Source organism: Perna viridis, chromosome 6 (genome assembly GCF_037379345.1).
Source record: "Perna viridis isolate PV_CMFRI_1.1 ecotype Kerala chromosome 6, ASM3737934v1, whole genome shotgun sequence".
NCBI lineage: Eukaryota > Metazoa > Mollusca > Bivalvia > Mytilida > Mytilidae > Perna > Perna viridis.
This window is the reverse complement of record NC_142450.1, coordinates 40,172,669-40,187,141: the sequence shown is the minus strand read 5'-3', so window position 1 is coordinate 40,187,141 and position 14,473 is coordinate 40,172,669. Positions and strand designations below refer to the sequence as shown.

Below are 14,473 nucleotides of genomic sequence, written 5' to 3'. Positions count from 1 at the left end.
AAGTTGGAGAGTTACCAAGTCCCTATGCTACACACGTAAATATAGTAACTCATATATTCCTGACTATATACTGAGAATCGTTGTAAAAATTCCAATTTAAATTTTCTGGAGATAATTTTACATGGACTGTCTTCTTTTTTTTTCTTTTTTTTTTGAGTTTTGAAAGAAATTCCAATATGGCATTAGGATTTTACTGAAATTGTTAAGGAAGAACTGGCTACATTATTTTGAAATTTGTGTTCTATAACTTCTCCTGTTTGCATCAGGCTTGCATACACTAATATTTTGTTATTGCTCATCCTGTAATCAATCTGCTGAAATTTCCCACAATCTTTAAAAACAAGAAAACATGAGATAGCTATTTTGACAAGATATGAGATGAAAGTTTTGTATAAAACAGATGGTAAAGATCAGTATCATAAACAATTAGTGCAATCTTACACAAGTTGTTCATGATAATGCGCCAAAATCATATGTTCAGCTTTCAACTTCCTTACTCGGAGTTATACCCAGACTTTACCCGGAGTTATACCCAGACTTTACACGGAGTTCTATACAGACTTTACACCGAGTTATATTCATAGTTCATTTTATATGGAAAAGTTCAGGGTTTCGTGGTTATCTAGGTGAATGGTACTCTAAGGATGGTACTATTAGTGCAGTATTGATAGGATGACTTAATTTGAAAGAGTGGATTATCAGAATATTATTGCGAGTGTTGAAGAACTTGCCACTTTAAGCGTTTTTCGGCACTCGTGAACATATGATAGTTATTGATGATAACCAATTGATTATCTTTATTATACAGATTTTCTTCATCATTTATTGCTATTTTCAACATTGATTTTTAATTTTAATATCCGTACTGTGACGTTTTGGCGGGAGAAAGTCCGAAAGTGAAATTACTCGAATAATCGAAATTTAGCATACATGTACAGGGAGCATTCGATAAATCACTGAAATGTTCCCTATGATACTCGTGCTAAAGCAATGTGTTGTATAGTAAACATAAGAAATGTCTAAATAACGCCTTTTTTTTGTTGTTTATCGGTGACATCATAAAAATAAAGTTTGGTTTATTTTATAACGCTCTACTGACGTGTACAGTTAGATGGCATTTTACATTTTCTCTGTTGAATCTGTCATTAAACATGTTCAACCACATCAATGTACGTGTCAATGATGGCAATGTTCGTAGAGAAAATATTGCAATAATTAAAAATAATTACCGAGATCAAGTACGTTGGATATTCGATGTTCGATATTCGAAATTCAAACTTTTCAAAATATCAAACTGCAAAATAATTAGCAGAGACTTGAGTGTCAGTTTGCTACATTAAATCTAATTGTAGGCATTAGCTCGTTTATAGACATTACCTGGTCATCGACTGTTCGTGTTGCAACAACATTCTGTATGAAATCTAAGCACTTTTGTAACAAGAACTAGTGAGAGACTTTAACTATTCCATTTCTTCAAAAATTATATAATAACAGCTTGATTTACAGGAAATGTAGGGTATATAAACTTTATCTAGAGTCTTAAAAGTTATTACGGAGCCTCAAGTGAAAGTAATAAACAATACCTGTCAACACGGAAGGTTGTCATGTGTCCTCCCACTATATAGTTATCATTACGTAATACCTCAAGTATTCCCTATGAAGTTGTTCTTGAGTCACCGTGACTTCGGCTCCCGCCATTAGAATGCAGCTTTATTATACTAAAAATCCACTAGTCTGAATGCCTATTACTTGTGTATGTCAGTCACTGGCGGTATGAGATGTTGGAAAGTTACAGCATAGTTTTATTAAGAATTTTGACATCGAGGACTGAGTAGCCTCTCACTAGCATCGTTAGAATCAAACAGAGGAATTTAATTGTATACTAGAAATACTCAATACCAAAAAGTATCGATGTAGGAATTCCGATCAAGCGCCAAAGGATTCTACCATGTGCGATACAAAGTATGATGTATCAGTGTTTAAGGGATAAAAATATACGTGTACAGGTAGTATCTTTCCTGGCATCATGGAGTCTATGAAAATTGAGTCCAATGGTAGTTCTGTCTTTTCAATGTTAGACATAGGCTATGTCAATAAGTTCAGTTTTGTTTTGCTACATTAAATGACCACTTCATGTAGATATGCATCATTTGTAGTCACCTGGAACTCGGCATAAAATTTGGTCATCCGTACCAACAAGTAGACAGCGTGGTGTATGTTTTATCTTTTGGCATGGGAACATTGAACTTCCTTCTCGATATAAGCTGACTGAACTCGGATATATGTATATAAATGTGTCCCCTTGCGTATGTTTTTCTTTTGACTACTTTTTTAAAAAGACAGATTCAAAAGTTTAAGAAAACGTAATAATCGAATCAACAATATTTTTAAAAACTAATATTATAGAGAGGTTGTATATGCATAACAGGATACACTATTTAAACATTAAAAACACTTAAATCAAATTAATTCCAAAGAATTATGAACTCTATTCGTTTATTTTGTCATTAAATACATTGTGTAACTATACTAGATGGTTTACTGCTATATTTTACACATGCATGAAATTACTCTATTAAATGCAGCTTGCAAACTTGAAAGATAATCAACCAAAGCATTACGGAATTCATCTGTTCACTTCAACAAGTATACAATGAAATACACAACACGATCAAAGGCTTACAGGTAATTAGAGAAACAGATAAAATTCTCATAGAAATTGTGCCAGGGAAAAAACCAATCACACAATTCTTTACTTATGTAATATCATATAAAATTACACAGAGATTTCATATTTTAAGTAGAATGAACACCCCCAAAAAAATCGCGTCACGCCCTGAATTTCGATTAATTAAGATTCTATTTTCGTGTCGGGTAATGAAAATAAAAAAAAATGAATCTGAATATCGTAAGCAGGACTTAGTTCATTCCTTTTTTAACAAAGTTAAACTACGGGCTCTGTTATTACGTCTGTGCTGAAGGTCAAATTGAAAGTTTGTTAAGATTTAATTAGGATTAAACAACGATTATTTTGCCATGACTTGACTTAGTATATAATGAAGTGATTTGGAGGGAGTGGGTTATCTTCACTTCAGGAAAAGATAATAAAGACGATAATGATAATGCTATATATTTTTTTTATTCTACATTACAACAGAATGAACATGTTTAACGAGGCAAGCAGGTTAGTGTATATGCCCTCATTATGTACTCATTCTTGTGTACAATAATTTTTTTTTGGATTTAGATCTTCTTTTGTGTTTGATTTTATTGCTGGTGAGAGGTTACTCCTTGAAACAGGCGTACAGCATATTAAAATTTGCAATACTAATATGAGAGGTACTTTTGTATTCAGTAGACAAAACTGTATTCCGCAGCCAGGGTTACTGTTAATGAATTGTGTTACTGACCCAGTTATTACTTGTAGTTAAGACTATGTCCAGTCTTTAGAAACATTAGAGATGTCTGTATATAATGCTAAACTATAGTTGGTACATTGCCATGTATTAATTACCTGTATATAAGTCCTTTCAAATATTTCGTTTTTTTTTAATGATTCACTTCCGTTTGGATTCTTCATTTTATCGTTAGCCATGTTTCAGGAAAAACATGTAATTACGGAAGCGTACAGATTTTTTTACTTTATTTTTTCTCGACTTTCGATTTTTAGTTGTAGTTTAGAAACGTCACATCATTTTTGCAGACTTTAATGATCAGTTGGTAAGCTTATTCTATGATTTTAGATTGTGACAAGTCAATTTACTAGGAATTTCCCACTTTAAGTTGATAATCATAAAAAAATGACAATTTGAAAAAAAATGTATATATCATTATTCTGATATAATCACGTTGAAAAAAAAATTACTTATACTCGGCGTCACATAAATAACATACTGTTAAAATTTGAATAAAAATATTTTCTACGACTTTATTGACACCTACCGTCGTATAAGTTGTCTTAAATGACTTGCTCATTCGTTTAGCCAAACGGCTTCTCCCTAAACATTGAATCGTTAAATTCCGGTCAGATTTTAATTTTCCGTGCCAATATTTACATTGTAAAAAGTCGGCCATGTTCACAGTGATCGGGTTGGTAGGAGATGTTGTTTACGTTTAAATGGTTTGTCCAAAAACCGAAGAACCCAGAATGCATTTCGGCGTTATTTCGGATATCTCGGATTTATTTTACGCGAACAACGTACAATACCGAGAAGTTGATCAAGCAGACGATTGTCACCGGAGTTCGACGGGAACTTACGAACTTCGTTTGTAAACAAATCGTCCCGTAGAAACCAACATGGCGGATATTAGTATGGGATTTTCCCGTAAGGATTTGTTACGCATGATTTAAGCTAATAAGCGACTTATTTAGGGAGAAGCCGTTTGGCTAAACGAATGAGCAAGTCATTTAAGACAATTTAAACGACGGTAGGTGTCAATAAAGTCGTAAAAAATATTTTTATTCAAATTTTAACAGTATGTTATTTATGTGACGCCGAGTATAATAAAAAATACATTGTACAATTGTTTAGGGAGCATTTTCAACTTATTGAGTGTGGATCTGGCAACTTCACAGTTATGGTCAAACCGTGGTTTATCTTTGCAAATAAAACACAAGCGGAATTCTTTACCATATATGCTTTATTCTATTAAACAAAAGAAGAAGTATGATGTACAGACAACACAATGAAACAATATTACATATGGTTGTTGAGATTGTTATATATAACATTTAAAAAAAAAAACAAAATGCAAACACAGTATAAGTAATGATACAATACATACATAATTTATTGCAACCTATATATGAGAACCCATCCTTTCATTTACGATATACCTACAACCCTTTTTTTAATTCAGCTTTGATACATTCATAAAAGCGTTGAATTATAATGTTTTACCATTTATTATGTATATTTTACTATTGATGCACTCTCTCCTTTCAATATTTAAAATTTCACATTAGAGTAAGTAATAGTAATCATTTCCGATTATATTTTTACTGCAAAAGTGGCAAAACGTTGTTCTCTTCGGACAATGGATCATCTTCCTGCCTCTTTTGTCTGGTTGTGATTGTCCATTCTAAATTTACAAAGGGTAACCAAAACTCAAAACTGAATGTAATTTTATATTAAGTTTAAACATGTTGCAAACCAGAACTTTGAAATATTGCTTATGCATGATTGATATCTTTCTTTTCCCGAAATATCCTCAAAGAGGGTGTATAGTATATTCCACTTAGAACCGTGACAACCTACCTAATATACACTCTAAAGAGTCAATACCTTATCTTTACATCAAACTGCAGAGGCATCAAGATGAATCTGCTTCTGCATCAAACAAACAAACACCACAGACTATTTTAGCATCAAGCCGATAGATAATACTGATCTCCCGGTTATAGTACTTTATCTAATGTTATCATTTCTGGGTGAAGGCAACATGGATTACTCGACCTTTGGGTACGTGACGGTATGTTTTGTATAGAGGAAACAATCATTCTATACAAATGCTTTCTGTATAAATCTTTGCATTTACTATATACATGCACATGTATCTAATAAAATTTTTGACATGACAGGTTTGCACTGAGTTAAAAAATCAAATAGTGTCTCCTCGGTGTTGTGAATAGAAAACAAAAATTTGAGGAACATTTGAGTGAACTTATTATCACTCCCACCCAAAGCTCGACTGTCTCTACACGCATTGAATTAATACGTAATTGTTCTATGAATTAAGCCGTAAGTTAGCCACAAAATTAAAGTGTAGGCTAAAAGTTACGATTCATCATACTAAATTTAGCTTAGTAGCAATTCAAATATTGCGCCTTCAAAAGTTTAAATCAACTGTATACTGACCACTGTTTACTGTACGGGGAATGATGAAAAATTTCATATACGTCTACAATACGGCGGTTTTTGTCAAAATTTGAAGATATAACTTGTATTATTTTAAAGCTTGTTGTTTCGCTTAGTACAGTAAAGACCAGTAAAGTTAAGTAACAGGCAGTACAATTTATGGAATTGTGATATTTACAAATGATTCAGTTGAATTAGCTAGTCAGAAATGATAAAACATGAGGTGTCATTCAAGTAATTCTTTTATTTCGAACTATTTATCTATTTTCAAAATACACGGTATTAATATATTGATGACGTCAAATAAAAAAAGAGAGTCTTCTTGAAAATTACACAAACTACTTCTAGGTCGGCATCTTTATAGGAAAGACTGCCACGTACAGTTTTTTCTGCCATATATCTGTCTTGAATGTTTAATTAAAGGCCTGCTGATATGTTAAATAAGTCAATCTTTCGTAAAGATAAGGATGTAACCGTTAGACATATCTAATCTAAAGCCGTTACAGTGACTACCGGATGTAGGGGATACTTTATTGCAATCAGTCATATTAACCTTGGTCTGTTCTGCTTATGTTCTTTATGTCAGTCATATGACACCTTACTGTTTAAAGTCAATTTCATAAGATAAGTGAATTATCTGCATGTATAAGACTGAACTTCATGTATCTATATCAACCAGGAAAAACGCATATCAGACCAAAATAATTCATGAAACATACTAACATATGGTATGAATTTTCCACATTTCCCATAACACCCCTTCATCAATATAAGCTCTCGAGTTCTATGGATGTCTTGGAATGTTATGGCAAAAAAAAAAACATAATCATGATGTTCTGTAACTAAGCAAAAGAAAAGCGGCGGTCAAAATTGAGAAGTCTGCATATTGGAAAATGTATAAATTAATTTCAAAATAATTTAGTTCAACAATCAAATAAGAATTGAATATCTAGCATCAAGTAAGCAAAAAGATGTATTGAACGCTTGCGAGTAGTTTTCTTGATGACAGCAGTTGCTATCAAACAACCAAAGTCGGATTTGTACATGGTATAATCGGTTCACTTAGTGGTCCCAACATTGAAATAGCTGGTAGACAGCCAAGGTTACTCATTTCCAAGAGAAATAATACCAATAAATGGAAATTAAAACAACTTGTGTATTCTACCAAATCAAAACTTAACAGCCAATTATGTACAGACACTTGAAGGTTGTATCAATACCATTCTCATAAACGAGAAAATTAGCGAACAATTCATCATCTTCTGAAACAACCACTTCAAGTTTGGATTCTAAAATCGTTTTCTATCGATATGAAATGTAAATCTATAAAAGCCCAATACCCTTGACATACAATCGAAGGAAACAAACACTTAGACATTGAACAGTTTAGTCTGATTTTAGAAAATGACAATACAAATTGGCCTTGATTAACAAATAGTATGAGCCTTCTAAACAAAGAAACTTCATTAATTACGAAGTTCACTTAATCACATCGTTATTAATCCAATATTTGATTAACGTTAACGCATTATATTTCATCCAGTGTTTGTCAACTGGTGAATCATTTTGGCTCTATAAGTCAATGATGAAATAAGCCGATGCTTTTCACGAGAGCATCACTCGATATTAAATAAACATTGTTCCAGTGTAACCATGTAACAGAGCAATTTACAGAATGCTTTAAGGGCGTTTGTAAGAGTTTCTATTGTCTAGTATGGTCTAAATGTGCCTTATGATTAGGAATCTATATTATAAAATGCATCTTGCTCCTTACAACTGAGAATTTCGAAAGAATACGTACCCTTTCTGTGTTAGCCTAGATATAGTATTACACTTAAGTTAATTGCTTGACTTAAATTACAAGTTAAAGTGGTCTTTATAGGCAATGTAGGAGTTATTTTTTTACCTCACTTTAAAAGAACAGAAACGTGTATTTCTTTCTTTAACTTGGCCTAATATTGTTCCTGAGTTTTCCAACAATTACTATAGAATCAGCTAAGCTGATATTGTGAATGAATAGTAACAGAAGCACCTGTTGAAATGTTATCAGTGATAATCAAAGAGATTGGGAGATCTTTTTGATCATCTGTCAGAGCTGGTGAGATAGTGAATTCTGCTTGATTGTATATTTAAGATGTCTAACAAACTGAGGAGTGTTCTAAAGAATTGAGTGGTTCCAACAACGGGATAGGTTTCTCTTCAGAAAAATCATGTTTTCTTCGAATTACATTTTCTTCGTACAAGAATTGTTTATGGAAAAAACCCACCTGATTTTTTTTCTAACAGTCCTATCCTATACCTTTGTTTTCTAACAGTCCTATCCTATACCTTTGTTTTCTAACAGTCCTATCCTATACATTTTTATTTCTAACAGTCCTATCCTATACATTTTCTATAACCTTTGATTTAAGCACGTAAGAAAACTATCTATTAGAAGGTAAGATTATTCAACTGCATGAAATGCAAAATTATCTCATTTTATTATTATTATTCCATTTTATTTTCGAGTGTCAATCTTTTGTTGGTTTGGACTGAGACATTTAAATCACAGAGCTCGTGATATTAATGTTTCTGGTAGCCGAAATCTTAGCAGTATTTAGGATGCTATTTTTTCGTCGTTGGCTCTACATTCAGTTGATTTATCTACCCGTATGGAGGATAGTGCTATACTAATGATGTATGTTTTATTTCATCTGGATAATCAGAACTTAATTGATGTTATTATGAATTGCTATAATACCAAACTGTTATAAAGCCTTGATAAGTGTTCGTTAAGGTACTTTATTCTGTTTTATGATCTGTATTTTATTATGATTAAACTGAGAATAGAGGAAAACAGTAACTGTTACGCTATCACTGTAATGATAAGACGTTTGTTCTCTTTTAATGCATATGCAGCAACTGTACAGACAGGAAACAAACCTGTTTTATATTATCAATAAACAAATCGATGCAATGAAATGACTTTACAGAAATTGATGACAAAAAAATGATGTAGGGATCCCGGGAAGAGATCATATAACCTTTGTCGTTCTAGTTTTACATCCATTTATATAAAAGACATTTTATAGAGATTATTAAGACTCTTTATAAGCAACTCGGCGAATGTTTATATAAAAAAGTAAATGCGCTTAAACCACCGATGCACTTGGTCTATGATCCCTGTTTTTAATGGACCTTGGGTTGCTAATTTACTTATGTTTCTTTGTACGTGTTATTTTTGGTTATTTCATGTTCTTTGTTGTTTGTGTGTTTTTCCACTGTCTAGTCTTTATCCTTGGCTTTTCAATCGAATCATGGTTGCCTCGATCATTCTATAGCATGTATAATGAATGGTGCATTACAAGTACATTTATTATTGACGTGTTTCTTTCCTTCCCATATTGAAGCATCTGACATCAAACAGTAGTTATCTAACCTGACTGTTTAGTTAGATTTATATTACGAGTCCAACAAGATTAATATGTCAAGATGATATTTTGACAAGATAAGATTTGACTACAAGAACCGGATATAACAGTAATAATAACAACATCTGAAGCATTGAAAGATCAACTTATAGTATGTTACTCCATTATCCAGACATAGCATTATTGGTCAACTTAGTTAACATGGTTAGACGTGGACAAACCAACTAGCCGAATTAGCATGATTTCAAGTTTGCAGTTCGCGTATAACAGAAGACAGACTGCAATATGACTTCTCGTTTTACATATAAGGGACGGAGCTTTTTGTCGACAATGTACTGTTATGTTTATACAATGTATATCGATGATGTCTCGACAAACGGGAATATGCGAGGCTTCCTAGAACACCCACTCTGTGCCTGTGTTGATAGTTCAAATAGTTCAAACAGCCACTTCCGAATTACGTACATTTCCGACAGAATGATTCCGAGGTAGTCATGTTTCCGGCTTGCTACACATAAAGGACGGCGCAGGCGATCTGTCCCCTTCGAAAAGATACTGGAAGGAACCTGAAATTTGAAATACATGCTGCACTGTTGTTTTTTTTTTTTCTCAAAAAGGTTAACGTTGTTTATTTAACAAACATAATTTGTGGTTAAACACCACTGTGTTAAGACAAGTTATGATTAGGCCCTACGTACTCCTACAATGTAAGGGGCTGAAATTCCGTTCCTCTATGACGCCAAGTCAGAAAATATCTTGTTAGACAACCTCTGACATTGCTGGAGTTGGCTCTAAGATAATCTGATGATATTTCATCCCGTATCATCAATTTTCCATTTATCTATCATAACAAAAGGTGAGCTCCTGCTAAATTCCGATTTATACGTCATTCATATGATATGCTTTTTGTATCGTGTTAAACACTTCCGATATACCTCTTCGGACAGAAATATGTATATGCTTAGGCCACCACCAAGAACTTGTCATCAAACAGACATTGTATGTTAACCTCTACAGATATGTTTATTGACGTGTAGTATTTTTTCGACAAATTGCAAACACACTTCTCGATGATGTCGAACTTAGGATGCTTAATCTTCTGCTACTACTTTATCTATGCTTCTATTTACTTTTGTAAGGTCTTTGTTGATTATTTTCTTAAGTCGTAAGCTTCTCTTTTTTAAACTATAACAACGTTGTTTGCTTTTCTGTCTCTTGCTATGTGTATAGTTTTGTGTTTTGAACTAGTCTCTAGCTCATCTCCTAGATCACTGTTATTGGCCTGAATCAATAAGTTACAATTACAAAGTTTGTATGGTCACAATCAATGGTGAAATCAAATACCAGGAATGGACATAAATATCAAGAGAATTAGTCATTAACTTGAATAAATAAACCACAAATACAAGACAGTTAGACACGTATTGATATAATGCTCATGTCAGTTTTTTTTGGGGGGGTACTTAAAGATCGATCTTGGTATACGTTGAGTCTCGAATATCATAATATTTGATACAGAGGACTTCACTATATCCTAGAAAGGGAGGTACTTTTGCACATTATACTGACAATGTTATATACGTGACTTTAAAAGATCAGGTGAGTACGATTTTTTAAGATACTACATTCATATTTTGTAGTTAGAGTAATTAGGTTTCTAATCAAGGATCATTGTTTTACGTTTGCTCAATGGTGCTTTATATTCCTATTCCTTTAAATCTACGGTAACGGGTTTTGTAATTAATGTATTTTTCTCTTGGAAAACTTTTATGATTCTATTCTGTTTTTTCAACAACAAAACAGTTTTCTCTGTTCGTCTGTTTGTCCGTCATTCCTTCATTGTGAAGTCAGCCTCATATCTTGACCTGCATTTAGAAATCGATGGTAAAGGAAAACTATTGACGAAACTTTACGACAAACGTGATGACTTTTATTCAGGATTGTCAACTTGCCTTTCGTCTGTGGCAACATCCCTTCAGCACCTGCGTATGGAGTGTTCATATCACAACTCATACGTTATGCCAGAGCTTGCCGAAACTACGCAGACTTTTTGTATCGCACTAGAACTCTAAGAAATAGGCTTCTGGAACATGGTTATTTTGCTATAAGATTGAAGAACTGTTCACAACAATGTCCAACCTGTCGTGAAATTATACAGCAAACAGTCACCAGGATCTGTATAATGTACCTTTTGGTGTGCAGCTGTTTACTAACTTCAGATACCCTCCTTGGCCGGTATGTATCCAACATGAAAAAGTCAAAGAAGGTAGCTATACACAACCTAACATTGTATCACCGATATCTGCATCGCAGTGATATTGCCCAAATCGACGATACGGCGAAAGCAATCAATCAACCAATAGTATGAACACGTCAATCTAATTCCTATTTTTTTTTATGTTTGATTGATGTATCACTTGCCAAACAATAGTACCTGTTCTGTAGTAAGCAGTTACGAACACTTGGCACATGACCTGTCTAATAAGCACTGCAATACTGGCATGTTTATACGAGAAGGAGAGAATGTGCTACTGTTAGATGAAAAGGATGAACAGTAATTATAAACGATTACATTTTGTAAGTTTTTTCTACAAATTATTTGCACAAGTTCGCATCTTTTTGAATGTCACTTCTCAAAGTTTAATTTTGTATACAATAGTATATTTGTATTAGAAACAATGCCAATACAGGTCAAACAAAAATGAAAGCACCTGTTTTAAATGCTTATTATGGTTGGCCAGGCGAAGGTAAAAATATGAAGTTAATAGCTTCAATCTCATGTCAGTTGGATGCCCGGGATTAATGGCTGCTTCGAAATAATTTAGTCTCAATTCTGTTGTTGAGAATGCTTTTCAAACGGTTTTTGGGGAAAGATCCGTTCAAGGTTCCGTCGAAATTAAATGTATTTTTGTTATAAATGACGTTTCGGCTGATATGTTGTCTAATTAGGTATTGGTAGCGCTTGTAAGATATATAGTTGTTGTTTAGTTAGGTATTGGTAGCGCTTGTAATATATTTTGGAGATTCTTTAGTTTTAACTCGTTCACTGTATTGACAAGAAAGTCATTAAAAGTCAGCTTCAAACCTTATTCCGTACCGCTACTTCATATTCCCGTTTAAGACCACATGGTTCTTCAGTTCGTTTGTTTTGCACATTTTTACTTTTTTTTAACTGTTAAAGGATAAACTTTGTCCTTAATGTACAACCTTTGTTGTTCATGTTTACATTTTACCACCATCATTGATATTACACGCAGTTATAAATTGGAATGTTATATAATGTAATAACAGGTATTTGTGAAGGGAGACTATCCAGAGGGCATATATTATTCCTCTAATATGTTCTTGTATCGTTTGAAGTGATTACATCCTTAATTTTATCTTACTTTAATAGTACACTTGAGATATCAAATTCCACCACATTTTCCAACCATACAACCTCATGTAACCTCGTCATCTAACTCCTCCCAGCCCCAAACCCTGATGCGGTCAACAGAACAAGTCCCCGGGTGGAGAAATGTGAATTATGATTAAGATAAAAGAAACCAAAGTATTCATCATAAAAAATAAATGTAGGAGAGAAGAAAAACTTGTCACATTGACATTCGCCCCGGAGTCTTTGTACATGTATTTGTATTGTGATGGTAATACACACAATTAATAAAAAGGTAGGGGCATTTCTTCGTTAATATTGGATAAAATCGAACATTTCATTTTGCTTACTGTTTTAAGCTTGGGATATAAAGGTTATTATATGTAGTGATTTTTTGCATTGAATCTTATGGGTGAGTCTACAAAAAACACGCTGTATCGATAATAATATATTGATTTGACCGTACTGTAAAGTACAAGGTCCGTATCGCAGCTGAGATGCAAATAACAAGATAATAATATTCTCTTTTGTCTTTCATTGATTGAAAAACGCTCAAACACCGACGCCGCAGTTGGCAAATAAACTGCAACACGCTTCTTTGTCTAACCAGTCCACATTAATATTCTAAAATCTGAACATAAAACTGTTTGATCAACAAATCCGATAAAATTCCGATTAAAACATAAATATTCCATATTAATTAGAATTTTACATCAATCAAAGCCTTACAGACGATTTAATTTGATTAATCAACAGTGTGTTGATAAGTTAATTTTGAAACTCACTTTGGATCAGTTCTAATTGGGTATTACCCGAACCAACTTGGGCATTTTATGATAAAGTAAGGCCGGTACATGTCCCTTTTATATCAACTGTTGTTGAGTTATGACAGAAGCCTGTAGGTGGAGCTTAGGTTTATTTTTAAACACGATTTTCGTATTTTATTATATTAAGATGAGTGTTGTTATTTTTTATTTATTTCTCTTCACAGGACGTACAGATTATGGACGGGAAATACTTGATTATTCTTACAATATTTTACTGTTTACATCATGGTAAGTTTTTTAATTGATCATTTTCAAACTTTTTGATATGTTTGTTATATTGCCCATCTTCGTTCCTTTATATTAAAACACAGTCGGTTATAATTGCAATGCACTTGTGTTGATTGAATGATTGTTGGGGTTTAACGCCCGAGCAGCAATATTTCAGCTATATCCTGTCGATGATTGATCGATTGATTGATTGATTGTTGGGGTTTAACGCCCGAGCAGCAATATTTCAGTTATATCCAGGCGATGAACATGAAATCACGTATGTTGAAGTTGCAGAATGAAATATTTGAAGAGTGCTTGTTTTTGTTGTGTTCATTACACCGATATAAAGACTTATTCACGTTCAAATTAACCAATTAAGCGATCAAACAAAGCATTCGTTTTCACCATGTTCCTTTTTTTCTTATTTGATTTAAAAGATTATTATTTAAAAGAGTATTTTAGAATTGTAACTCTGCATGTTTGTCAAGTATACATCGCTAAAGGTACATCGGCAGATTATTTTACAACATGCCAAGTTCTATGAGATACTAGTACGCTGTCACCTCTATATCATGACAATCCAAGGGATTCGTAACTGGGTTAATTAAAAATTTCCTACTATGAGCAGAACATTATAAACAAATAACACATTTAAAGAGTAGCTAAAACATTTATTGTTGTTTAATCATTTTCTCTTTTTATTGAAATTCGAATGACATATCAATTTGAATAATGAGATCTGAACACAACAATACCTGGCAATCTATAAAATAAAAAGCCTCACAGGTGTAGATC

General features: G+C 33.0%; 1 protein-coding gene across 4 annotated transcripts in view; it reads left to right on the top strand.

Moving 5' to 3' along the window:
- Window positions 1-14,473, top strand: part of LOC148614939 (uncharacterized) — a 30,826-nt gene that overhangs the window by 7,186 nt on the left and 9,167 nt on the right. For 2 of the 4 annotated variants that reach the window (XM_088589486.1, XM_088589489.1), the window contains exon 4: window positions 13,633-13,696. In XM_088589486.1, coding sequence (XP_088445612.1) covers window positions 13,645-13,696 — 52 coding nt within the window. In that variant the 5' untranslated portion in view covers window positions 13,633-13,644. Of the gene's footprint in view, window positions 1-2,548; window positions 2,686-3,670; window positions 3,721-8,276; window positions 8,296-13,632; window positions 13,697-14,473 lie in introns of those variants that run through there. The other 2 variants (XM_088589487.1, XM_088589488.1) reach the window with 2 other exon arrangements.